This window comes from Callorhinus ursinus, unplaced genomic scaffold, assembly GCF_003265705.2.
Source record: "Callorhinus ursinus isolate GAN/ISIS: 27379988/994484 unplaced genomic scaffold, GSC_fseal_2.0 scaffold3, whole genome shotgun sequence".
NCBI classification, from domain to species: Eukaryota; Metazoa; Chordata; class Mammalia; order Carnivora; family Otariidae; genus Callorhinus; species Callorhinus ursinus.
Genome location: NW_027397065.1, coordinates 66,115,917 through 66,141,338, shown reverse-complemented (window position 1 = coordinate 66,141,338; position 25,422 = coordinate 66,115,917). Strand labels below are relative to the sequence as shown.

Below are 25,422 nucleotides of genomic sequence, written 5' to 3'. Positions count from 1 at the left end.
AACATAACATCTTATAAAGAAATTACTCTCTATCCTACAAAGTACTTGTCTTTTTTTCTGCCAACACTTGCCTCAACCTGAATTCAGAAGATACCATAAATAGCACGATGCCTAGAAGCACACCCATCTTTCCTTTTCTCGATAACTTAGCTTTCCAACATTTTAAATGTGGAAGACTGTGTCTCCATTCCACACAGCATCTGCACAGACAGCACTGCAGTGGTCTCAAGTAATGCCAACCACACTGAATTTCTAAGACTAGAAAGTGTATTTCTCTGAATTGTTTGCAGAGGGTATGCTCATCATGGTGAGGCTTTTTTGGGGGTGGGATGGGGTGGGAAGATGACCTTAATCTGAAGATCCAGAAGCAACCAGTATATAGTAGGGTCCCTAGAAATACTTTAAAAATGGTCACATCATAAAATCCTTAACTAATCTTACTAAAAACATTTGCTGTTCTAGTGTCATGTGTTATTTTGCTAGAAGCCAACTGAATTTTCTCTACTTTGCATGATGAATACAGGAGTTGACAAAACAAACCTAAATATTTCAAAGGCCTCTTGAGTATATTTTAAGTGGGTGATAGGGAAAAGGAGTCTAGGTTTCTTTTCCCTAGTAACTATATGCGTATATGATACTGATGGTATCCTTTAAAAAAAAATCACTAGTGTACAAAAGTATAACCATTGCATCCTTTGTAATAAAATTATATTGAAAGAAATCAGCTTATTATGGACCCAGAGAGGGTTAAACTTCAAGTTGAAAACTGTAAGCATACAATTATTTATTATCAAGATGCTACATGATTTAGAAATTTCTTCTTTTTGGTTTATCACTACCCTTGAGCTGAAAAGCGCAGGTGGTTTAATGAAAGAGGATTGTTAATCAACAGTCAATTTCTCAACTCCAGCCATCTATAGTGAACAAAAAACTAGTCTTCGACATCAGACTCATTGATGGGTATGAGTAAATTTAGTTGTTTTGTTTTGTTTTTAAGATTTATATGAGAGAGAGCATGCCTGTATGAGTGCACAGGGGCAGAGGGAGAGAGAAACCCGAGCAGGCTCCACACCAAAGGCAGGGCCCAGGTGGGGGCTGGATCTCAAGCCCTTGAAATCAGAATCTGAGCGGAAACCGAGTCCACCCTTTAGTCAGTATTTTAATAAGTAACTTTACAGACTTTGTGTTTCAAAACAAATTTTTCTATTTGAATGAAGGAAGTCTGCCTCATTCTTCAATTTTGTATTCCATGTGTCCAGTAGAGTATCTGTCCCGCAGGAGGTGATTAATGTTTATTGAATTACACACATGGGTCATAAAGCCTCCCAGGGAGGTCTTCAGATATTTAGCTGTCCTAGTCTAGAATTTAATGCTCCAAAGGCAGAGGAGAGGAGTGGAGGTAGTTAGCAGCAAAATGCAGGTTGAAGTTCAGAAGATGTAGGTCTCCTCTTTCCCCAGGTAAAGACATTTCACATCTCTAAGCCTTGGTTCTTTCCCCTGTATTTGAGAAACATGTCCACCCTTCGGATAAGTCTGCACATTGTGTTTTGACTGCTTCTCCAGCAGGTTATGTGTGGTGGGTCACCTGGTCTAACCGGACCTGCTATCTAGTTAAGTTTCTTCTGTAGTAAATGCTGTTCATTGGGTATGCAGTGTCTTGCTATATAAATACCATGACCATTGGTCATCCCTGGGCAAGGGGAAGCCTTCGGCGTTCCTCATGATTTGTTCATCTCTCCTTCTAATGGTCAGAATCTGATGGTGAGAAAAGTTGCTTGTAGTCCAAGAAGTTTACTTGTACAGTGGGAGAAAACATACTTTTTCTTTTTTTCCTTAAATTGTCATTTAGTGAACACCAAAGTTTATTACCAAGTAACCTAACATAAGCAATTCATCCTCTACTGTATCAATTTCCCTCACAATCATTTACTTTTTTATATTGCGGCTCAACTTTTCTTATCCCTATTAGGTATTGTGATTGGCAAGGAACAAAATCAGGCTTCTCTTTTTTCTTTTATGGTTTCTAGATGAATTCAGTGTAATCCAGAATGTTTTATTTTTTTTTTTAAAGTGCTAAATGACAAAAAACCAGCCACAGCAACATCTACTAGACTCTGTTCAGTACATCTGTCCAGTTCTTTTTGCTGGCTGCAGCAGTAGAAACCCAGCCAGAAAAAGAAACTCTGGCAGAGCTCACTGGTGAGGAATACAAGATTGAGCAGCTTCCTTTCGCTCTAGGGCAGCACAGACTAAAGTGTTTTCCTCCAAGAGGAGTCCATTTTGCAAACCAGGGAAGGCCATTTAGCAGTGATTTCTAAATGTTTTTGAATCAAAGGTGGACACTTGGAAATCTGATATAGGTTTTGGACCGTTTTTCCTGGGGAGAAATTTGTTCATATACAGGGATGCTATACATTCATCATCTTTGTCAGTTTCAAGAGCATAGAACTCCCTGTGTTAAACCCATTTATGAACCTCTTTGGACTCCCCAGGTTAAAAGCCCAAGATCTATTGAAAGGACCTAGAAAATTGTATCGGATTTATGCTGTTTACCTTTAATAGCCACCTCGTAAGGATCAGCAGTACAATTACAAGGGGTCTGTTTTCTATCATGTGCCACTATCCCCAGATCTGATAACCTGTTCTACGTGGGTGAAAAGAATTATATCCTCAATTGGAAAACCAGTCACTGGTTGCTATGCCAACCAGTTGACATACCAATGACCATTTTTAGGCAATGTTTCTACTGGATGCAATAGAATGCTGTTGAGAAGTCGCGAGTGGATGGGTAGTATGACTATTTCACAGAGACCTGATGAATTCTAAGGATGGGTCTTGAGTTTCTCACCCCCAGGGACAAGCTATTTCTTGGTCTAGCTTTGGGCCTCCACTGTCTTCTGCTTTCCTTCTGCTTTCCTTGGCTGTTGTAGGAGGGAATGGAGATGTCCCTGGGCATGTAACAATACTCTTAAGCTCACGGAATAAATCTTTGGTCCGTCCAGTAGAGGAGATGTTTCCAACACGCTCTGTTCTGCTTACCTTGGCCTCCCAGCTTGATGGGGCTGCCTCTGGGAAACCTGAGGAAGACAGGGCCACGTTTCCTAGTTGGGGAGTTGACCCTCAGCTGGAAGCCTGCTCTTCCAGAGAAAATTCTCCTGTAGGAGGTAGCAGACCCTGGAAGGAGGTACTGCCATTGTTAGCCATGCACAGGGAGCTCCTTCTGTCACATTTCACCTAAGGTGACCTCCTCAATCTCTTCAGTCAAAAATTGGGCCCGAAGGGATATGTACCTGCCTGTAACACGGCAAGTGATGCAAGTGCTCCAAGTCCGTTTAACTGAATCGAGCACTTCCTCTGCTCTGCACTGTGCTCCTGGGTTGTCCGCTTCCGGAGGTCCAGGCCGGTCTTACTCATCGTCACATTTCCTGTGAGCAATCCCTGTTGATGGAAACAGCATTAGAAGATCCAAAAGTGAATGGTGATCCTTGCCTTCGTGGAGCTTATAGTTTTAACCAGGTTAACACATTTGCATTCCACTACAGTATGAGGCAGACTGTTAGTGGTGGGGGAACTCCTTATACAGCTGGTTTGAGGCCTGGGGAAGTGAAATGACCCCTTAGAAAGTAACCCAGTAGGAGGCAGAGCTAGATAAACCTACATTCTGGCTGCTCATAGCACAGGGCTTCTAAATGCCCTTTTCTGTCTTTCTTCGATGTAGACCGTGACCTTGGGAGTCCTATATGTAGCTAATTCTGCTTGATGTCCACGAAGAAGACTGGTATAGACTTGGACAAGCTGGGTTGGAGACCAGTGGGGAATCCCAGATCAGGCAGAAGGGCATTGAGCAGGGACATGAAGGTCAGAAGGGACCAGAACCCTGTCCCTTAGCATATTGCTGAGCAAGAATCACATGAACAAATATTTGTCAAGCTTTGTCAGTGAGTTAATGTCTGCGCTGAGTCTCTTAATTGGACGAGACTGCTCATGTAATTTGACCATCTCCTCCTATGAAAGTTGACATGTTAGTGATCATTTTTCAAAAATGAAAGAGCACTAACTTGCCATGGATGATCACGACCTGTAGTCATTTGACTGGAGAGGTCTCAGCCACCCAGAGGATGTGGGAACTTGTGAGCCAAAGGCTCATGGACAATGGCTTGCCCCCCCCCCTTTTTTTCCTCCTAAAAAGACAACCAAAATTAAAATACAAGCTGGGGCCCAGCCGCATACACATGCTGGAGCCCTGAGGTCCTGCATGAGCCTTGTCAAAAGGACCTCACACAGGGCTGGGTGGTGGCGAGGAGCCTACCATTCTCTCCAATCAAGTCTTACTTCAGGCCTACCCAGTCCAAATTCATCATGGGAGCAAGTTGCTTCGAATGCCCTCAGATCCTTCTTGGATATTTGTTTTTGTAAACTTAGATTCTGGGCAGGGGCGAGAAGATATATCCTTTCTCTCTCCTGATTAAAAAGTTTCACATTTCTTTCCTGTGAGCTTTTTTTATATTGGAAAGAAAGTATTTCAAATATAGGCAGAGCAACTATAACCAATCTCTGTATACCATTCAGGATTTCCTAGGAGACCTTTTAAAGGAAAAACTCATTTCTGCTACTAACATCGTACATACCTCCATTCAGCAATCCTCCCTACTTAGATTCTTTCTGTGCTGTGCCACTTTATGCCACGTTTGGTGTGCCGTTTGTTTACTTTTTCTGTCCTTTTCCTCCGGAGCCTACGGAAGCCAGAAAGAGAGATCGCCTTAAAATGACTCCTATCCCCTGCCTGACTCCTGGCCAATCTGTTGACAGCTGTGTTACTGTTTGTGTCTTGTTTGGCGACAAGCTTGCTTCCTCTTCTTTAAACAACCCCTGATTATTTTCAGTGCATACCCCTTGGAACAAAGCGCATTTGATTCTCATTACATGGCAAGTGGGTGTTTATATCCAAGGTGGCACAGGGAAAGAGAGTGAGCGGCTCAGCCTATCCTGGCGATATCTGCTTCAGGCTTAGATGGCAGCCTGCTGGCCGCCCGGGTGCTCCTGGCTCGTGGCTCTCAGGACAAATAGCACCTGTGCTGCCTGCCTTCTTCCTGTCTGGCTGGCTGATGGGTTTTAGGATTCCACTTCTATTATAATATTGGTGCAATATTTCATTTTTTATAGCTTGGCCAAGAGTTGTTATACAGGATTACTAGAACAATTTCTTAAGGAGCAGAAATGACCTAATCCTAGGGAAGCATCTACGTATCTAGAAGCTCTGCTTTTCCAGATCATTGCCAAAACAGGGAAACCTCCACCCAAATCTGTAGTTCACCAGCTCAGCTGAGTATAATAATAGCTACTTCGCTGGTCTGTAATCATTTTTACATTTTTCCCTGTTACTGACTTGGTAACTTTAGCAAAGCTGTGTGGAAAAGCATTTTTTTTTTTTTTTTTGACTGATGAGTTCCTTAAAGGTACTTGGCATGCGTAGGCTCTGCAAATGAAAAGGACAAAAAAGTAAAAATGGTACCCTCCCCTGGAATGAGGCAGGGGTGTGTGAGTGAGGGAGAACAGCCAGAAGAATGCCTTTTTCAAGGCGGTCCATTCAGACTTAGAAGGAGCTTTATGTGTGCCAGCAGCAGATCCGAGAACTGCCCCATCTTTAAAAGCAACTACATTTTTTTAAATAGTAAAAAGGTGGTCTGTTGGCCAGACTTTTTTTTTTTAATTTGTTATTATTACAAGTATTGCATTTAATATGCAGCCCAGTGTCCTGTTTTGGGCTTGGAAGCAGAATTGAAATCCAGCCTCCATTTATCAGTTGTGCCCATTTTAGCCAAATAAACTTTCTGGGCTGCAGTTTCCTGATCTGGAAACTGGCAGTAATGACCATAGCATCTAATCCCGAAGCGGTAGAAGCATTAAATGAGAAAAGACCCATTTATAATGAAATGGTAAAAAAAAAAAAAAAAAAAAATTGCGAAGTAAAAGAAAATTTTGTAAAGTCCTCATTTAGTAAATAAGAGTTCCTGTGGCTGTTACTGTGCTTGCTGATGTTACCACGTTCCTTATCAGCCTGCCTTTAAAGAAGTGCTGAGAGACTGGCCAGTGTGATTATAACTGCCCTTCTAACCCATAGCAAGAAAGAGAGATTGGCCTGGTCCATCACAGCAACACATCTGCCTGGCATCTTCTGTTTCATTTACGATGTTTCCCTGTATCCTCACTCCTTCATCTAGTTCTTCTATTATTACATCACCAGGTAATGTGGACAAGGTGAAGATATGTTTCCTTTTGTAGTGGCCAGTCTTATTCCCAATTGCATTAACAAGTTTCTCAGTCTCTCCAGACAACTTGTCTGGTGTCAGTCCTCATCCAGGCACAGAGCAATAAAATTGCGGTTCCAATGAAGACGGTGGCCCTCAGAATGAAGTGATGAGTGAGCTAAATCCCCTTGGTGAATGCTCTGGAAAGTCATCCAGCTGTCGCTAGAGAAAAACCTAGACCTTTTTTCTGAACCATGTGGAGCAGAGTACTAGTCGAGTTTGCCTAGAAGTCCGTTAGTCTTGAGTGACATGAAATTGTTGCTCATCTTTCCTTCTTCTGCATGTGGCAGAGTGAATCTTTTTAAATCACAACTTTATTATGAACTTAGAGTATTTACTAGATCTGAGTTGTGGGGTTTTATGATATTAAGTGAACATTAAATATGACATGGTAACATACTCATTTTCTGCCTGCCTTGTTCGTAGTAACACCAACGTGCTGTTATTGCTAAATGCATGCTGGCCTCACAGTCTTTGAAGGGAAAACCTAAATCCTCATTGCCTAATAGAAATATGAGCAAGCCACAGATACAAGCCACAGAGGTTATCCTCGGTTTTCTTATAGCAAAAGAAACAAAATGAAATTAGTTGTAATGAAAGATTTAATTTTACCTAGTGTATCCGGAATATTAGCAACATGTATTCAGTGTAAAACTTCTTAATGATATAGTTGACATTCCTTTTTCAGAGTCAGTCTTTGAAATCTGTTGTGTGTTCCCCCCTTAGAGCTCACACCAGTTTGCACTAGTCACATTTCAGATGCTCAGCAGCCATGTGTATTGGAGGGTACTGGTCTAAACAATATGTCATTTTGTGGATCCTGTGACCCTCGCACCACCTGACACTGGGAATGCCCTCGGGAAACACATTGAAGCTTCCCTGTGTCTTTACCCGGTTAGCTTTTAACATTTCTTTAGAGAAATAGAATATCTTTATCAAAAACTGATTACACGTGATATTAGTGGACATTTGTGTTTTGGGTTGACAAAGCTGTGTATCTCTCTGCTTTTGTGCAAGTGCGTTGATCTACATAGACCTTTATTTTTTTCCCCCCTCTTGTAGGCGGGATTATGTATGAGCCACATTTCCACATCCCCTGTGTACTTGACCAATAGTTGCTATTCAAAGCATATGAGCAAAAAAGGCAGTATAGCTTTCTTATTTTTCTCCTTAAATTGCAAGTTCTTGCATAGTCATGATATTTTCACTCTGTAAACCTTCCTAGCATCATGTACAAGGTATGTGGGTTTGTGGATGTAAGGGGCATGGGGGGAACATGTTTAATCTTTGATACTGTTAATGGAAGCAGTCCCATCTTTCATGCTAATGCTGTTTGCTTCTTATCCCTAAACACGGAAAGTGGTTGGAAATTGAAAGATAAAAGGTCCAGGGTATCGCATTCAGTTAATAGGAGTTTGTCTTCACTAGGCAGGTGGTGCTAGGGCCCCCCTATGGCACAGGCCTGGAGCAGGCTGGGGCTGCTGATGAAAAAAGATTGGAAAGGCTTTTCCATGTGCCCTGTCAGAGGCTAGTGTGGCAGCTCCAGGCTGGCACAGCTCCTCGGGGAGGGCGCCTTGGTCAAGACACTGTGTTCGACTTTGCTTGCAGCTGTCTTGTTTAGAATAAATTAGGGTGAGTGACAGCATGTTTGCATGTCATATCTTCAGTATTCAAGGATTAACTGCCTGGAGGGTTATCCTTGGGCCTTGAGGCCTCCTGCTCCAGCTGAGCCCTAGCCCTGCACCCCTTACCCCAGGGCAGCTTCCCCATTTTCTGCTCCTCTCCCCTTGTTACCCCTTTCCTGAGGGTTTTCTTCATCCTTAGCCTCAGCTTGGTGAGCAGCTTCCTTGTCTCCCTCCCTAGGTCCCCCTCAGTTCTGTGGAACTGAGTCACCTGGGGAGCAGAGGAGGTACGGAAGGTCCACTCGTTGACAGGGTGGGGTCCCTCTTGGACTTCGCTGTTACAGTGGCTTTGTATTTCATGAGGCGTTTAAAATAGTTGAATGCTACGCATTCGCAGGTCATGGTGATTCTTTTCATTGTTGGCTGGTTCCTGTAGGAGAGTCAAAGAGCAGCGCATGCTCTCAGAATGGAAATAGCCCAGAAGGCCCACACTGGGCTGGTTACAGAGGTCTTCTGGGGGTGACTGCAATGGTAGAGGTGAAGAGTGGAGGGAGTGTGTGGGGGGGGGGTGGGCCAGGGCCTGGTGCCTGAGGCAGAACAGACCGTAGAGCAGCTGATTACCAAATGAATGATAAAAGTGCTCTTCCTCTACCTGAAGAAAAGTGCTCTTCCTTACAGAGGGATTCTAGGGGGGACATTGTAGGTCATCTGTTATGTTCAGCCCAATTAGACTCCAAAGAGTGTATTTCGCTTCTGTAGGTCCCTGAAGAGAATTTAGTTCCTGACTTCAGAAATGAGCTGATCAGACAGAAGTGCAGGTCCCCACGGGGCTGTTGAAGTTCTAGGCCTAAAAGGGCATCTGGGATGACAGCCTGAGCAAGATCCAGGAGGTGAGAAGGATTTGTGTAGTCTTAGATGGCAAGTGACAGACGCCCAGCTTGGGCTAGAAGGGGAGGGTCTTGTTCATGGGACCCCAGATCCTGTGCCAAAAGGGGGTGGCCCCTGCGAGACCTCACGGATCCCTGGAATCAGGGGCCTCCTTGGTTCCTTTTCTCCAGCCAGTTCTCTGCACAGGGTTGGGGTGGCTGCCAGGCTCATGTTTCCCAGTTTCTCCACCACAGAGGAAGGTCTTTCCTTCCTCCTCTCCCTCCCCTTTCCCCTTCATCTTCCCTCCTCCTGAAAATCCCAGGGGGAGTGTCCCACTAGCCTTGCTGAAGACACATTCCCATCCCTCCGGAAACCGCTATGGCCGGAATATGGCCGGTTGGAGGGTCGGTGTTTCTAAAGGAAGTGGGGCACAGTTATCAGAAGAAGACTGGGCACTGAGGATTGTAGGTCCAGTGCAGCGTGCAAGGTAACGCCATTATGTCGAAGGAAATGAAGAGCCCTGCCTTTAAGTGAGCAGGCGTCCCTCTCTGTTGGACCGGAGATGAGAAACATGCTAATTTGTGCAAAAGGTGTTTTTTATGAAAGCACGGGAACGGGACCCATGGGCAGAAAAAGCTGACAAACCATGGGTATAGAAATTCAGGCCAGACAGAGCCATTGTGATCACTACAATGACATTTTCAACATTCCGGAATGTGGAGAGTCCGAGTCATCCCCATTTTGAAACCAAGTCAAAGAACCAGTGAAAACAGGCGGTAAGCCACTGTTTGACAAGCAAGTCTTTCTAGAGTAAAAACACTAATTAAATATAACCGTAAGTGGAACCTACCCTCTCGATTCCTCTAACGACATTTTTCACTGTTTAAGTTTACAGATGGCCTTCCTTTTCTCTTTTCGTATTTGACATCTTAAAAGACTGCTTTGTTGAGGCGTGAGTATATTTCATAAAATTGACCAATTTTGGTCCACAGTTTAATACTTTTTGGAAATGTATAGTTGTACAGTCATCACCACAATCCAGTTTAAAACCACTTTCCTCCCCCCAAAGAGATCCCTCATGTCCTTCTGTGGTGTCTGTTACCACTTCCAGACCTAGACAATTACTAATCTCCTTTGTCTATAAAGTTGCCCTTTTTAGACACATCCTACAAATGGAATCTTACAACATGTGATCTTTTATGTCTGACCTTCACTTAGCACAGCGGTTTTGAGTTTCATCCGTGTTGCAACGTGTACTGATATTTTGTTCCTTTTTAGTACTGGATAGTATTCCATCATGTTGGAAGGCCACGTTTTGTTTACCTAGCTGATAGCTATTTCAGGAGCTCCCCCTTTTTCACAAGTACGAATACTGCTGTTACCAACATTTGTGTACAACTCTTTGGACATAGGTTTTCATTTCTCTTGGCGAGATCAAGTGGGAGTGGAATTGCCGGGTTGTGTGGTGAGTTTATATTTAACTTCGTAAGAAACTGCCAAACTGGAGCACCTGGGTGGCTCAATTGGTTAAGCGACTGCCTTCGGCTCATTTCGTGATCCTGGCGTCCCAGGATCGAGTCCCGCATCGGGCTCCCCGCCCAGCGGGGAGTCTGCTTCTCCCTCTGACCCTCCCCCCTCTCATGTGCTCGCTCTCCCTCAAATAAATAAATAAAATCTTAAAAAATTGAAAAACTGCCAAATTGCTTTCCACAGTGACTTTTTGCTTTCCACGTTTTATATTTTCGCCAGTCCTGTTTGAGGATTGGACCTGTATTTTTAAACTTGATCGGTTCTTTTGGGTTTTGAGATGGGTGAAGCCCAAGGAATGGACTGGGAGGAGGAAGCCAAGGTACATAGCATATGTGCCTTACCACTTGGGGTTGATTATTAGCTAAGTGCAGGGCAGCTTTTTCTCTGGAAAGATGAACACAGTGGTACGTTTAGATGGTGCTGTTGACATTAACATCAAAGATTTAGTAATGTTGAAAAGGAAGGCCATGTTAAAGATCTAAAAATAATCTCAACATGAGGGATAATCCCATGGAGTTTCTTTGTCCTCGAATGATTTTTGTATTCCAGAAGTAGTTTGTCTTGATTAAGCCGGTGTTTTTTAAATTGGATGGATTTAGGGCATATGAGGTAACTTTGGGACTTTTCTTGGGTAGGCTTACTGGAGCACGTGAGTAGGAGATTTGACAAACCAGATAGTCATGTTGCCAGAGCCCTGGCCAATTGTGCATCAGTGCTGCTGGCCCTGACTAATCAATGCACCTAGATCGGTTCTGGTTGATGGCAGGTTTTATCTTTAATAAGAGTGATGTATTTGTGTCTCAAGAGAAGTGTCATCCTCTGGATAAAGGCAAGTTGTGACTATATTGACAGAGATTAATGCTCTCAAGAGCATTTTACCACATGATTATTATGATACAATATCTGACATTTACAGTTAAAAAGAATGTGGTCATTTATTTTCATGGGGAAAAAGTGAGATATTAGAGTATTCTAGAAAGGATTCAGTGCCAAAATGAAACTGTTGCTTCTGCCTTTTTTCCCCCTAAACTTTTCCTTTTCTTATCATCTGGGTAATCTTTTAACAAGCCTGCACCTTAGTTCATAAAAAAGATGACCTATATAAAAGCACCCAGCCCATAATTAATGCCTGGTAGAATTTGCTTGTTTATGCATTCATTTATTTATTGATATGTATCTGGTTTGCTGAATAAATATAAATAAGATGTAATCTTATTAATGAATAAATAAGATGCAGTCATAAAGCAGCTTTCTTTAATATCCCACTCTAAATTTTATTCATTAAAGTTAATATGTCCCTTGCCTCTGGATGAAATCTAGGACTTCAATTAAAAAAATTCTGCAATTTCAGCTGTTAAATACCCCCTTTTTTTTTATTGAGGGATAATTGACATACGTCATAATATTAGTTTCAGGTGTGTGGTGTAATGATGGTATGCATTGCAAAATGGTCCCCACTCTAAGTCTAGTTGGCATCCGTCACCACGCATGGTTACAAGATATTTTTCCTTGTGATGAGAACTTTTAAGATCTACTTTCTTAGCGACTTGCAAATACACGGTACGGTGTTATTAACTAGAGCCACCATGCTCTGCCTTCCATCCCCACTGCTGCTTCTGTAACTGGAAGTTTGAGCCCAGTTTGACGTCTTGATCCCCCTCGTCCCTGTCACCCACCCTTCACCCCTGCTCAGTGCTCTTAATTTAAAGCTTAGAATGCCCAGTTTATCAAATAAGAAAAAGTTCAAATATGTTTTCGAAGAGAAGATCCCTCTCTCCTCACTTTCTCCTGGCATCTTGCTGTCAGGCCTTGTGTAAAACCAGGGGTGGAGTGGGCGTGGTGGGGGGAGATCCTCCCCAAGCTCCACATACTCTGACCCTTTCTGTTACCAGTTTTGAGCTAAATCCTTTGAAAATCTGCATCTGGTACTGGCTGCTTACTTCGGAACAAAGTATCTTTTATATCTTTGTGTTTCCAATTTAGCACTTAGGGCCCATTCATTCATTCACCATTCACTTGTTCAGCCACAGTGAACTTTGAGTGTTGGCTATGGAGAGTCTTGCCCGAGGTTCGAGTTGAAGGGCTGGACAGATTTAGGATGGACTTTTTCCTTATTGAGCGGCTCTTTGACTGGAAGTGGTAGAATCTCCTAAGTCACACAATGGCCATGTTGATTTGGGAGAATCCTTGGCCTGCCCCTTAGTGCTGTCTTATCAGACTGGTAAAATCTGTATCCTGAGAACTTGCCCCCGGGGTTCTATCTGTTGGTCCTTGTTTTCTGCTGACTGTCACATTCCATTATTCAAAATGGGTGGTTCTTTGGGCTAAGCTCAGCGAGTGGCTGGGGAGGGGCTGCGTGAGGAATATAGCCCAGAGAAGGCAGGCAGGATGGTTTAAAAAGGGGCAACCTGATAAGATTCCACTGACCAAATGAGGTTGCTTTTTCTTTTCTTTTTTTTTTTTTTAACTTAGTATTTTTCGTGTGTACGTAGTGAAATCTAATCATATTGCCTTCACTCAGATCCCAGTGCAGCTAACCCAGTGCATTTGGGACCAGTGAGGGCTTTGCTGAGGTTAAAGGTGAGGTCTAATGGCTATTCAGACGCCTAACCCATATCTTTGTTCTACACATTCATTCATGAATCATTTATTGATTGTATGCTGACGGTGTATAAGCAAAATGAAAATCCTACCCTGAAAATGCTCCATCCCAAAGTAAGCAGCCTGAGATGCATATTTTCAAATTTGCTGAAAACTGATAATGGGACTTTTGAACCCTCACTCACGTCCAGGTTGTAAAAGGGTCCGAGTGTGTGGAGATTGGGGGAAGATCTTTCTTTGGAAGGAACCATACAATGATTTCCACTATATCTATTCAACCCCCTGAGAGAAGCTTATAGGACTGCTTAAAGAGATTGGACCAGTATCTGACCTTTGCAAATCTAAGATAGACATGCCCCACCTGTGGGAAAGCTTAGACGAGATGCCCTTTCCTCATCAGTTTGCCCAAATCCTAATTTTCCTTTAAGGCCAAGTTATGAAGACTTCCCTGTTTGAAGACTTCTCTGATTTTTTTCCCAGCCCTCAAAGACTTCCACTCTTTGAATTCCTGCAGTGTTTGACACCTAATTATTAGATGTCATACCCTTGGTCAGTTGTGAATCCTCCTCAGTGTCTGCTGAGAGTTCTCCTAACCTAAATGTGTGTCTACAATTCTGTTTTACCGAGATAAGCACATATCTGCTGTGGATGAAATCAGGTGAGGGGGGAACAGTACTTATTGGCATCTGGTTCCCATTTGATATTCTTTATTCCAGAAGCCATGACATAGTCGTAGGCAAAGGCAGGGACTTCAAGCAGCTTCCCACCCGGGGAGCAGTTTGGGTGGCATGAGGTGCTGTGTTGTCAGGTCAACTTATTGGGAAAGTTGACCTGGAGAGACCTGTTACAGAATGTATTTGTTTTGCCAGATTGAGAGAATTGAGTGTTTATAACAGCTTTTGGTTAAAATTCCATCTTTGTTGCAGAGAGATTATTGTCTGAGGAAACGAGTACTTGAGGGAGAAGAGGTAGGCGCCGGCGAGGAGAGAAGTATTTTAATTTTAGTTCCTTACATTTGTTCAAGGTCTTATTCAGTGCTTTGGATTTTAAGTCTGATTTTTCTCAAAAAACCAAACCAAACCCTGAAGCCTGTCTCGGAGGCTTAGTGTTGCAGTGTTGGTGTAGAAGCGTTCCACGTTCCATGATGGAAGGATTGATTAGGCAGAGGACACTGTTTTTTATTCTGCTCCTCTCATTGTTGCAGTGATTCAGAGGGACTGATTGCAAACCACTGCTCTTGCATCCTGTGGTCTGGTGTCCTAGAAGGCAAATGTGTTCTTGTGATGCAGGAAAATGGACATGTGTGTACAGCTGCCATTTGCCTTAGTGGGTTAATATTGCTCCTAGTGGCCATGGGGAGCCAGCTAGTTGCTCTCCTAGAATTTCCAGTGTGGAGGCCTCCCTTACCCCCTTCCCTTACCTCCCGCCCCGTGCTGCCTACCCCAGTGTTGTGAAAGACGCAAGCTCATCCGATGCTTGAAGATAATGATCTATCCTACCTACTTGTACAGTGTCTCTAGTGAAAGCGTCAATTATAGGTCTAATATCACTGAGTCTAGAACAGTTTTTCCCCAATCGAGTTGAGCATCCAAATTACCCGAGGAGTTTAAAAAAAAAAAAACAACAAAAAACATTTCCGAGCCCCACTTCTGATTACAGAATCAGAATACCTGTCTGCTCCGAGAGGACTCTCCTAGGCTGACAGAATTGGCTACATTGCCTCATGAAATCATCTTTGGGTCCTACGTGGGGGTGGGAGTGGGTGGGAGTGCGCGTAACTTGAAGATAGAGGAACTTTTTTCTAACCACTTCAATTGGGTGGGTTGTGGTAGGGAAATAGCTAAAGAAAATCTAGGAGCAACCACACTTTAGTGTTAAGGGCATTGCTTGCTAACCTTTGTTCTTTTGAAGTTTTTTTTCGGTTTGGTCCAGAGATTTCTAACCTGGAATTTTCCTAACTTGAAGGATTAGAGAAGGTAGTGGAGATCGTGTGTGTGTGTGTGTGTGTGTGTGTGTGTGTGTGTGTGTGTGTATGTGTATGTACACACAGTGCTTTGTTGTAATATAACTCATTCTTTTCATTTTACCCACTTGAAGTGTACGGTTGAATAGTTTTGATATGTTCAGGTTGTGGAGCCATCATGACGATAGATTTAGAAGATTTCCTCTCCCCAGAGGAAACCCCATATTTGTTATGTTATTTTTAATATGCAAAGAAGTCTAATATTCATAATAAAGCTATACAGGCTAATATCAAGGTTTTTTGATTCAGGCTAGAATTATAGCAGATAGAGGTAGCTAGCTCCTTCTTAGCTTTGATTGAGAATTACTTTATTTTTAAAGGGAAAATGGATTAATAACCTTGTTTTTTAGACATGGCCTTTCAGTGAGATGGCAACAAGGTCATGCATCTCTGCACTGTTGTGTCCTCGCTGTTTGACTTGATGTCACATGGTGACTGGTGACCAGCAACGGAAGCCATGTTTCAGTGACTTATGTCTTTTTTTTTTTTTTTTTAAGATTTTATTTATTTTAGAGAGAGAGAGCACACGAGCAGGGGGAGGGGCAGAGGAAGAGAATCTTCAAGCATACTCCCTGCTGAGCATGGAGCCCAATGTGGGGCTTGATCTCACGACCCTGAGATCATGAGCTGACCTGAAATCAAGAGTTGGATGCATAACTGAGCCACCTAGGTGCCCCCAGTGACTTCTTCTGGATCCAGCAAGCAAATATTAGTAAACTAATATTCCTGCTCAGTGGGTAGATGTGCTTTATTCTTGAAATGGGAGTCCTTACAACTTTTCCCATATATGTGTAACCCTTCCCCCTCTTTCTGTATGATCCAGTTTAGGCTGGTGCACAGCTAATTCACCTTCACTGAAGCTCTTTTGAACTAAGTCGTCTTAAGTGGCTTGTCCAAGGACTGCTGTCAGTGTAGCCTAGATTTACTGATGTCACTTGTCCTCAAGATAGCCTGTAGCCCAATCTGGGCTTTGGAAGTTTAGATTTGGGAATTGGAGCTGTGAGATTCCAGCAGACCCAAGGAAGGCAAGTCCCTGATTTACCTGTGGGTCATCTTGGGGAAGAGAAGATGCTGGAGCACACAGAACCCAGCATCATGTCAGGGGCAGCTTGCTCCCCATTCAGCATGACTTCCAGGTGTTAGATCCTTCTGTGAATATCAGGAAAACAGTGACCTAGTACTAATTTTAATTACCGCCCAGCTATAGTTCTTGTTTCTTAAAATTACTACTCTGTAGGTTTCCAGAACCTCTTTACCCTTGACCCCTGTCTCTGTCATCTGGGAGCTGTACCCATGGACCACCCAGCTATCACACACCCAGACCCGTGATTCCAGGAAGACCTTCATTTCACAGCTAATATCTGGGAATTTTTGGAATCAAGTGCTTTATCTACTTAATCTTCTTCAAATAAGAGGTTGCATGTTCTCACTGCCATAATTTAAAAAAAAAAAAAAAGACAAAACCAAAGACAAGCACACAAGAAGAAGCACAACACCCACAAAAACCCCCATGATCGAAAATAAACTTCTTACCCACCATTGCCGAAGCCGTTGTGTTGTACAACGGAAGGGATGCTGTGGGTGGTTCCCCCTTGGTGGGCTACATGGTTGGTGGACTTTGAAAGCCTTGGCTTCTCTTTTCTCCCTTTCCTGTTACATGGATCGGGCTGCTTTCCTTGGTTGTTGGCACTTCACCCGAAGGTGGAAGGAATTGAATTCAAAGGCTGACTGTCATTTTCACGGAGAACTGGGAACCAGTGGCAGTTTGGGATTATCTGATTATCATTATTTCTACTTGGATTCATCAAAAGGTGATTTGCTTTGACATGAAAAAGGGCTCTTGTATAGTCCAGCATGACTTTGACAGTTGGATTCCCCGCCCTATCTACCTCACTTCAAGATTCTCAAGCCTCAGTGTGCAAAAGATCCAGCCACGGAGACGCCGGGGCCCTGCTCCTGTTTCCTGTGGAAACAACGGATATGGGCTAGGGTTTTGCATTTAGCAAACTGTCCCCAGGTCCTTCTGATTCAGATTAATAGCTGGCAGCCAATGGTGAGAAGCTGTCCGGGAGTTTGCACTTCACTGTTCAGGTACCAGCCCAGCCTGTGGTTAAATACTTGGCAATTAACAAGGTCTAATTATAGCATGTGTGGTTTCCAAGGTAACACGGGTCACTCCTGCCCAGGCTGGGAAGATTGAAAAGGACCCCAGTGAGGCTGCAGTAATGGTGTGGCCTCTAGATTAATGTCATCGAAGTGCTTTGTGATTGGGTTTTTGCGCCATTCATCCCAAGCCCTGTTTAATGACAACAGCAAAAATGAAAGTAAACAACGCTAGAATAGAAGCCAGAAAGTCGCTGGGTGACTTCTGGAGCCAGGGATGAGGGCATGAGGAGGGGTGAGGATAGCCATTCGGTTGCTTGTATTTTTCCGCCTTTATCAGTCTAGTCCAGAATAAGGTGGTGGAGGAACAGGAGATGACCTTGAAAGGCTTTTGAAAACTAATGGCCAGCTATGACAAACATTGGAGTGCTATTCCTTAGTGTTCAAATGGATCGTACTGTTAAAGTTCATCTGTTCTCACTTTGTCAGGTGCGGCTCGAAGTGACATTTATTGAGTGCTTACTGTGTGCTGGGAACTTGCACCTAGATTTTCTTGCCCTTTTGACCCAAATGCAAAGGTTCCACACTCTGTAATTTTCCAGTTTTTAAGGGTGGAAAAGTGAGAGTCTATATTATATTTTAGCACAGGATTCTGCTTTTTGGTTTTAGTTTGGAACCTGTAGGGCAATGGGAAAAGCAGTCAACTGAGGGCAGGTTTTCTAACCTCTTTGAGTGAGGTTCCATTGCACCTCTGGAACATGAGGGACTTAGCCTGGATCAACAGTCTTAACTTTTGAAGGGTGACAACCCCTTGCAGAATCCGGTAAGAGCTAGGAACTATCTTCCCTGAGAAAAAGTACATATGTATTTTTTTTTTTTTAAATTACACTCGCTCTCCAGGGGACCAGAGATGACCCCAGGGAGGTGATTTCTTAAGACTTTGCCAGCTTCAGCTTAGAATTGCTGGGTCCCACGAGGACCTTGGAGGTGGGGGAAGGGAGCTTTTTTCATTGTTTAGAGTGGCTTCCTGCAGAATGAGGTATTTGAAGAGGGAGGTTTTTGTTGTTCCTGGCATTTTTTACTAACTGCCCTGTGCGTGCATTTAGGAAGGAAAAAAAAAAAGAAACCATGCTGAGAAAAATAAATAGGGAATGAATGGCATCTGGAATATGAACTGTTTTCCTTATCATTCTTTACTATTGTGGCCCTTCAAAAGGAGGCGGATGGTATAATTATAACATGAATAGCACTTATAGGAATCCGTGCGGCCTACAGATCCTCTCTTTTTGCACCGTGAAATTGTTCTACTTTTAACATTTGGGAAGTTGGGATAAAATTTAAAGTTTTGGTTAACATGAGAGTTTTAGAAGGTTCTGGGGACTATATCATGAGTGGAAATAACATGTTCTTTACCACTTCTTAGCTTCTAATTCCAAACACCTTCTTAACTCAACCCTAATGGCCCGTGGCCAAAAAGTTGTAATCTCATCAGGAGGAAATATCTGTAGCATTTATTTGGAAACCTAAATATTTAATTTTTTGTTTTCTATTCTCTGCTTAGGTGTTGAAAAATCTCTAGAGCTTTGGAAAGCTGAATGGACTAAACATGAAGAGCTTGAAAGCCAAGTTCAGGAAGAGCGATGTAAGTATGCTGTGACTCACCGTCTGTCCGCTCCGCTCTCCCTCTCCTGGGGCAGCAGGACCGCTCTCCCCTCCCACCGTGATAAGGCCCTGGGTTAATCAACTACAGGAACCAGAAGCACTCTGAGCCTCAGCTCCGGGTGGCTTTTGTGAATGGCATGCTCCAGGTTCTTTGCTGTTTGTGTGAATAGCTTTTGAAAATGACTTCTTTAGTCCTGGGTCTGTGCCTTGTAAAGAAAGAAACAGTCAAATCAAACATCTTAAGGAAAAGAATCAGTAAAAACCTAAGCATTTCTTAAGTCCCCCGAACCTGATTCAGAATGTCATTTTTGGAGGAAGCTAGTCTCGTGAGAGTAGTTAAGGAATGACGTATTAGCTTGGTTCATCTTTGGCTTTAGGAAACTTTTTTTTTTTTTTTAAACTCTGTTAAGGCTTTTGTGGTAAAACAGTATCTCTTGCTGCCTGCACCTTGACTCCCTCTGAATTCCTGGGGTTCTTACTCATTTGTTATCCATCATACAAGATTTTGGATTGGAGGAACCAGTTATGATGTCGGGATTATGAAACAAAGTCTGCCAGAGGAGAAACTGGAGAAAAATAGCATAGCAGGATTATACACATGGTATCTGAACACAAGGTCGCCTCCTAAACCCTGCTGGGACTCTAGTCTTGTGCCAGCTGCACTCCAGATGCTTTGGGCAGAATTATTGAATGGGAGAAATTCATGGCAGGATATCAGATGGAAGCCCAGATATGTCAACTCTCATCCAGGGCTTGCTTGGCTCTCCTTGAAAATGAGGTAATTAAAGGTGAACCTGGATTTTATTGTTTTGCCATGAATTATATGACAGGTTGACACACCCCGTTTTTAAAATAAATGGAGGCTGCGTCTTTTATGGCTAACATGCCGTATGGTGCACACCTCCTTTTGGCTGAAGCTTCTCTTTTGAGGCTGCATCATGACATGTAATGTACTGCCCTGATAAGGCCCAGACTAGTTGAGATGCTTGTGGGATGGTTGCAAATTTTTGTCTCGCTTAGAGGTTAGAGCTAGAAAGGGATATTAACAAAAAGTTGAGTTTTTACCGTCTCATTCTTGAGGTAGGTTAAGTGGAACTCAGAAAATGTGAAGTGACGTGGCCAGCCGCATCCAGTTTGCCTTTGGCCACTGAGAGCCCTGGTCATCTGACTTCTTTAGCCCTTCGCCCCCGCTGCTCCCCTGAGAAACCCCCTTCAGCCTCCCCGTCTGCTGGCCTATGAGACCCAAGCCAGCAGATCACCTGTGGCTTTCAGCGAAGAACGAAAAGTCAAGTGGATGGAGAGCGCATATGCGTTTGTACGCCGTGTGACCAGGTTAACAAATGTCTTTTCCATTCTGAGGGAATTTGGGTAGCTTCCATTTATACAAGCTGAGATTATTTTAGCAAAATTTAATCAGTCTAGAGTTCTGGGATACATGAACAGGGGCAGGGGAGAAATGACAGACACCTAAACTTTTGGTTTAAAAAATTAAAAACTGGCAGCAGGAGGGAGGGTTGCTGGAATCTAGGTTTTTAAATAAAAATGGAACTATTTCCGTGATTTAAAAAAACCCAATAATAACACTTAAAAGCCGCAGGGATTTGGCAGCAGGAAGACTGTGCTTTCGGAAGTTGGTGCTAAGAGTAGAAATGTTAGAGGAGCAGCTTGGGCACCTGGAGCAAAGGATATTGTTATCACAGGGCCAGACAGTATCAAATGTCTTTTGATATTTGATCAAAATATCAAATTTTGGGGCTGTTTGTCAGTTTGTTCGTCAGCCATGTGATAATAACTAACCATGAGGAAGGATTTACTCTACGTCAGGTACTATGCAAAACTCATCGTGTGAAATTCATTGAATCTTACCAGAAAACTTACGTGGAAGGTATTACCATTGGACCCATTTTACAGATGGAGAAACGGAGACCTAGGGAGCTATGGTAACTTGTCTGGGTTCTCAGAGCTCTACTTTGTACCATCCGTTTTTCTGCCATGACAGCCCAATTCCAGAGCACAGGTCTCCTAAAAGAAAATTTGGTTGGAGATTTGACTCTGGAAACCGTTGAATCCAGGCAGGAGCTTGGAAGGGTGACTTTGGATCTAGGTTGATCACCTTGGACAAGTGTCTGACCTTCCTGACCCTCAGGTTCCTCACCTGAGAAGTGAAGAAAATCATGTGAACGTTACGAAGTTGTCATGGAGGTTAAACGTGCTGATGTATGTAAAACACAGCTTACGGGGGGGGCGCCTGGGTGGCTCAGTCGTTAAGCGTCTGCCTTCGGCTCGGGTCATTGTCCCAGGGTCCTGGGATCGAGCCCCGCACTGGGCTCTCTGCTAGGCAGGAAGCCTGCTTCTCCCTTTCCCATTCCCCCACTTGTGTTCCCTCTCTCGCTCTCTGTCAAATAAATAAAATCTTATAAAAATAAAACACCCAGCTTAGGGCCTGGCATTCCCGGAGATGCTCCGTAAATATTGATTTCTTTCTCTTAATCTGAAACCCCTGGTAAAAAATAGGGTTTGAAAAGTGTCTATGGTCTGGAAGGCAAAATAATCTGGTAACGGTTGCTGCCTCTGAGGAGGGAAGCTGGGGTGGGTGGAGGAGGTAGGCTTGCTTTTCAATGTGAGTCTTTTGGTTTGAATTTTTTGGTAATGTATGTGTAGATACATGTCACATTATGTGAAAAACAAGTTTTAAAAGGTTTATATTGAGTTAAATGAGCCGAACTGGAATCTTCTTTACCTGCAGTGAGTGGTCTCTCTCAAATAACGATCCTAAACCATCAGCCATCAAATTTTCCTGCTTGTCTTTGTGTGAGGCTGAAGGGAGCAGAGGGAAGAAAGGGTTCTTTGTATTTCTGGGAGGTAGGAAAGAAGGGGGACAGCAGATCATGTTTGTGCTTTCATAAAGAGAAGGCAGGTGACCCACTGGTATGATCGCATTTCAGCCAGCCTGGTCCTGGGAGGTCTGCGGCCAGATCAGTTTGAGGCCATTGAGAGCAAAACCCAGGCGTGAGAAAGGACAAGAGTGACCCAAAGGAGGCCCCCGGGGATGGCCTTCAGGTCACTATGCTACTCCGGGACCATCATGCGGATAGAGATTTAACCCAAGTGTTCTTCCTGGGCCACTTCACTCAGATGGCTACCAAGTCAAGGGCAGGTGTATGTGAGTATAACAGGGGCATGAGCCCAGTTCTCTGGGCTGCGGTTAGATACTATCATTGTCCCGTTGCTTTGATCCCCATGCATACTTGGGAGCCTGTAATAACCCACAGGGGCCAGGGAGAATTATGGAGCTAAACACTTGCTCTTCAGTGAATGATGTTTTTCATTTGACATGTATAACTTTATTTTGGGCATCCTTAAAGTTGGGTTAGATACTAGAGAGCATAGAGAAGAAATGTGAGGTATGATTCTTGTCTGGAAAAAGCTCACAAACCAGGATGGGAGGAGAAAAATTACATGCAGGAAATAACCAAGGCAAAATACAAACCATACATAATATAGAGAGTAAAGGGGGCCTTCCATAATGACGATACAACCAGTTGTTAAATTATAGGGTCTGGATGATTAAAGCTATCAGTTTTCAGAGGGGTTGAGTCACTGGAAATGGGGGAAATTGGGGGAGCTTTACAGAGGTGGAGCTTCTTCCTGGGCCTGGAGGATTTGGAACACTGATTGGGAGCGCAGGGGAGGGTAATGCTGGGGAGCCAGCCACGGAGAACAGTGGGGAGGCTCCATTTCAAAAACTTGCCCTTAACATGCAAAACAGTCATACTTCAAGAGCCCGTGGCATGGCTGAGTCTTTTAATAAAAACACTATAAATTTTCACTCTCGTTTTTAAAAATGGATATGCTTGACTTTTATGCTTATAAGATGAGCACAGTTTTAAATCCCCATTATTTATATCTTTTATGACTAGAGTTTGAAAGTGGCTTCTTTACCTCTTTAAATTTTTGCAGCAACTAGTACGTGGTTCCACATGGAAAAATGAGCTGTCATCATGAGAAATGAGGCCAAGAAGGTTGGGATTTCCCTTTGTTAATAAAATGCTCAGGCTTCTGGAATTTCTTTGTAAATGCCAATTTTTAGTGCCTTGAGTGAAATGGGTGGAGGCTGAGGGATGGGAAATGGGGTTGAAAGATCTTTGTAACAAATCTTGAGAAATGCCTCTCCAACATGATTGAGGCCTTCAAAGTTTACATTGTGGGTGTGTGTTTAATTTTATGAAAGATTTGTTCCCAATTATGTTTTTCATTGTAATAGGGAAGCAGCGGACATTCCATTAAAAAAAAAAAAAAATCAAGGCAGCCAGTTCAAAATGGCTGGCTCCGTGAGATATTAAATTGGTGGTATTTTTTTTTTAGGTAGCAGCTACTGAGGATTGCAGCTTTCAGCCAAAGAAATGCACACACACCGTGAATCTTGAGGAACCAGACACATCCTGCTCAGACAGGAGTTTGAATTTGTTGCCCGTTGAGAGAACTATTCCTATGAAGGTCGATAATCCACATCTCTGCCAAGGGCTCCCCCCGCCAAGGAGTTTTTGGTCACTTATAATAAGGTGTTACGGATGCCCGAGTCTCCCTCCCCCACCACACACACACAAAATGGGAATATTTAAAATCCAAGTCTCTCTGTTGACAGAAGAACCTTAGCCAAATCTGTTGTAAAGCTAAGCCTCTTTTTTTAGTAGACATAATGTCAAAATACATCAGAGATGACCTTTTTGGGTGGAGGTATGAGACTCTGGTAAACTTCTGGAAGAGAAATTCGGTCAAGTTTGTGTCCTACTACGTATTTTCCAGGTCTTGTCAGCCCTTCTGAGTGGGGAATCCGCCTGCTGCCCCATTTCACCTTGTTTCCTAGGTTTGCCATAAACTGAACAACTGAAACATACTGCCTCCCAGTTCTGGAGGCTACAAGTTTGAGCTCAGGGTGTCAGCGGGGCTGGTTCCTGGGAGGGCTGTGAAGGCAAATCTGTTCCAAGCCTCTCCTGGCTTCTCGTGGTTTTCTGGCAATCACTGGCTTATAGATAACATCACCTGACCTCCACCTTCCTCTTCACATGGCACTCTCTCTGTATGCGTGTCTCAGTGTCCAGATTTCCCCTTTTTATAAGGACACGGTTCTGTTGCATTAGGGCCCATCCAAATGACCTCAGTTTAACTTGATTCCCTACCTCTGTAAAGACCCCATCTCCAGATCGGGTCCTATTCTGAGGTGCCTAGACTTCAGCTTATCAGTTCTCGTGGGGAGTTAGGGAAGTGGGGGGCAATGGAACACAGTTCAACCCAAAGCATACCTCCTTGCTTTTCCATCTAAGAGAAGTTTCTCCGAAGCTTTGCTGTCCCACCCCCTCCTCTCCCAGCGTGCATGCTCATGACTTTAGTGCCACAGTTTCTTGTGGACTATTTTCAGTGTCTAATAGAGGGAGCCAGATTATCCCATTTTTTTTTAAATCTGCCTAACACGATATGAATTGCAAGAGTAAACATGTATGGATCGCTGACCTACTACAGCAGAAATGAGAAGAGCTCTCCTTTATTGAATGCTTGCTACCTGCCAGTCACTGTGCCAAGCCCTTCACCTGCTCTTTATTGGGTAATGCTTACCAAACTTTTTCCAGTAAAGACCATTGTTGTTATAACATTTTACAGAGGACGAAATTAAGGCAAAGGGAAGTTAAGTAGCTTGCCCGAAGTCACACATTTGATGAATGGCAGAGAGCTCTGAACCCCGGTTTTTCTTGCCGCCCACGCTAGGACTGTCGACCGCTGCACACACTTGCTGACCCAGGGCATTCTCCTTCCTAAATTCCAAAGCTTGAAACTGCATGAGATAAATTCTGCTCTGTTGTGCTGAGCACAAAGACCCAGGCAGTGATTTTTGCATCCCACGAATGCTGTCTATAGTGGCCGAGCTCACCAACATTAGTGGCATTCCCGTGGCAGGGGAGGATCTGGGAAAATCTTGGGTTGCTTGTTTCCTGGGAGGCAAATACACTTCGGCCTTGACTTTTAAAGCAAGCGAGAACAGATGCTACTTCTGCTCTTCTACTGGAGCCGATAAAAATGTCTATATCTCAAAACAAAACAGGTCAATTTCTAAATAGAGCCTCATTGCTGGCTACCTCGGTCACAGCTTCCTTCTAGCTCCCCCAGACTATAAATCCAGGAAATCTTGGTTAAACCTGATCCATCCCAGATGCAGCTGGAGACGATTATGAAACTCAGAACCTGCCTCCTAAACTTGGGGAAATCTGAGAGTCTACATGAGCAGGGAATCATGTAGGTTATTACTTCTTATCACTGTATTCTGAATTAATTACCTGATCATTTGGAACTCTTGCTGACCTCGACGTTGTTTGTGTGACAAATTCTCATATGGAACCTCTCCTTGGGAGTGAACTAGGAATTGCTTCTGGATTCATCCTGTGGTGCTTTTCAGTTGAGTTTCTACCCAAAGATCTTTGCTGTATAGAGGTGGTTATCTTCACATATATGGCCCTCGGTGTCCACATTAGCTACAGGCCCAACATATCTGTAAAGATGAGGCCACTACCCTTGACTTTCCTTTTGTTTGAGTCCCTGCCTCCTTTTAAACAAGGAAAGTCCGCATATTGTGTGATCCACTTGATTGCCCAATTCTTAGGGTGGTTTTTATTGTGTTAATGAAAAATGTTTTAACTTTTTGGGAAGTAATGTC

At 43.5% G+C, this 25,422-nt stretch overlaps 1 protein-coding gene and 1 long non-coding RNA gene across 9 annotated transcripts in view; one reads left to right on the top strand and one right to left on the bottom strand.

Annotated features, from left to right (window-relative positions):
* The window catches only part of RAI14 (retinoic acid induced 14), a 137,109-nt gene that overhangs the window by 4,202 nt on the left and 107,485 nt on the right, over positions 1-25,422 (top strand). For 5 of the 8 annotated variants that reach the window (XM_073891042.1, XM_073891041.1, XM_073891040.1 and 2 more), the window contains exons 2-3: positions 16,653-16,762; positions 18,616-18,696. Coding sequence is in view for 4 of the 8 variants with exons in the window: in XM_073891045.1 (XP_073747146.1) it covers positions 18,661-18,696 (36 nt within the window). In the remaining 4 variants the exon portion in view is untranslated. Of the gene's footprint in view, positions 1-9,730; positions 9,750-16,652; positions 16,763-18,615; positions 18,697-25,422 lie in introns of those variants that run through there. The other 3 variants (XM_025867418.2, XM_073891047.1, XM_025867419.2) reach the window with 2 other exon arrangements.
* LOC141372406 (uncharacterized) lies at positions 2,984-4,714 on the bottom strand. The gene is made up of 3 exons (XR_012377628.1): positions 4,629-4,714; positions 3,291-3,438; positions 2,984-3,077 (listed from the first exon to the last, which is right to left on the bottom strand). It is a non-coding gene; the product is annotated as an uncharacterized lncRNA (long non-coding RNA).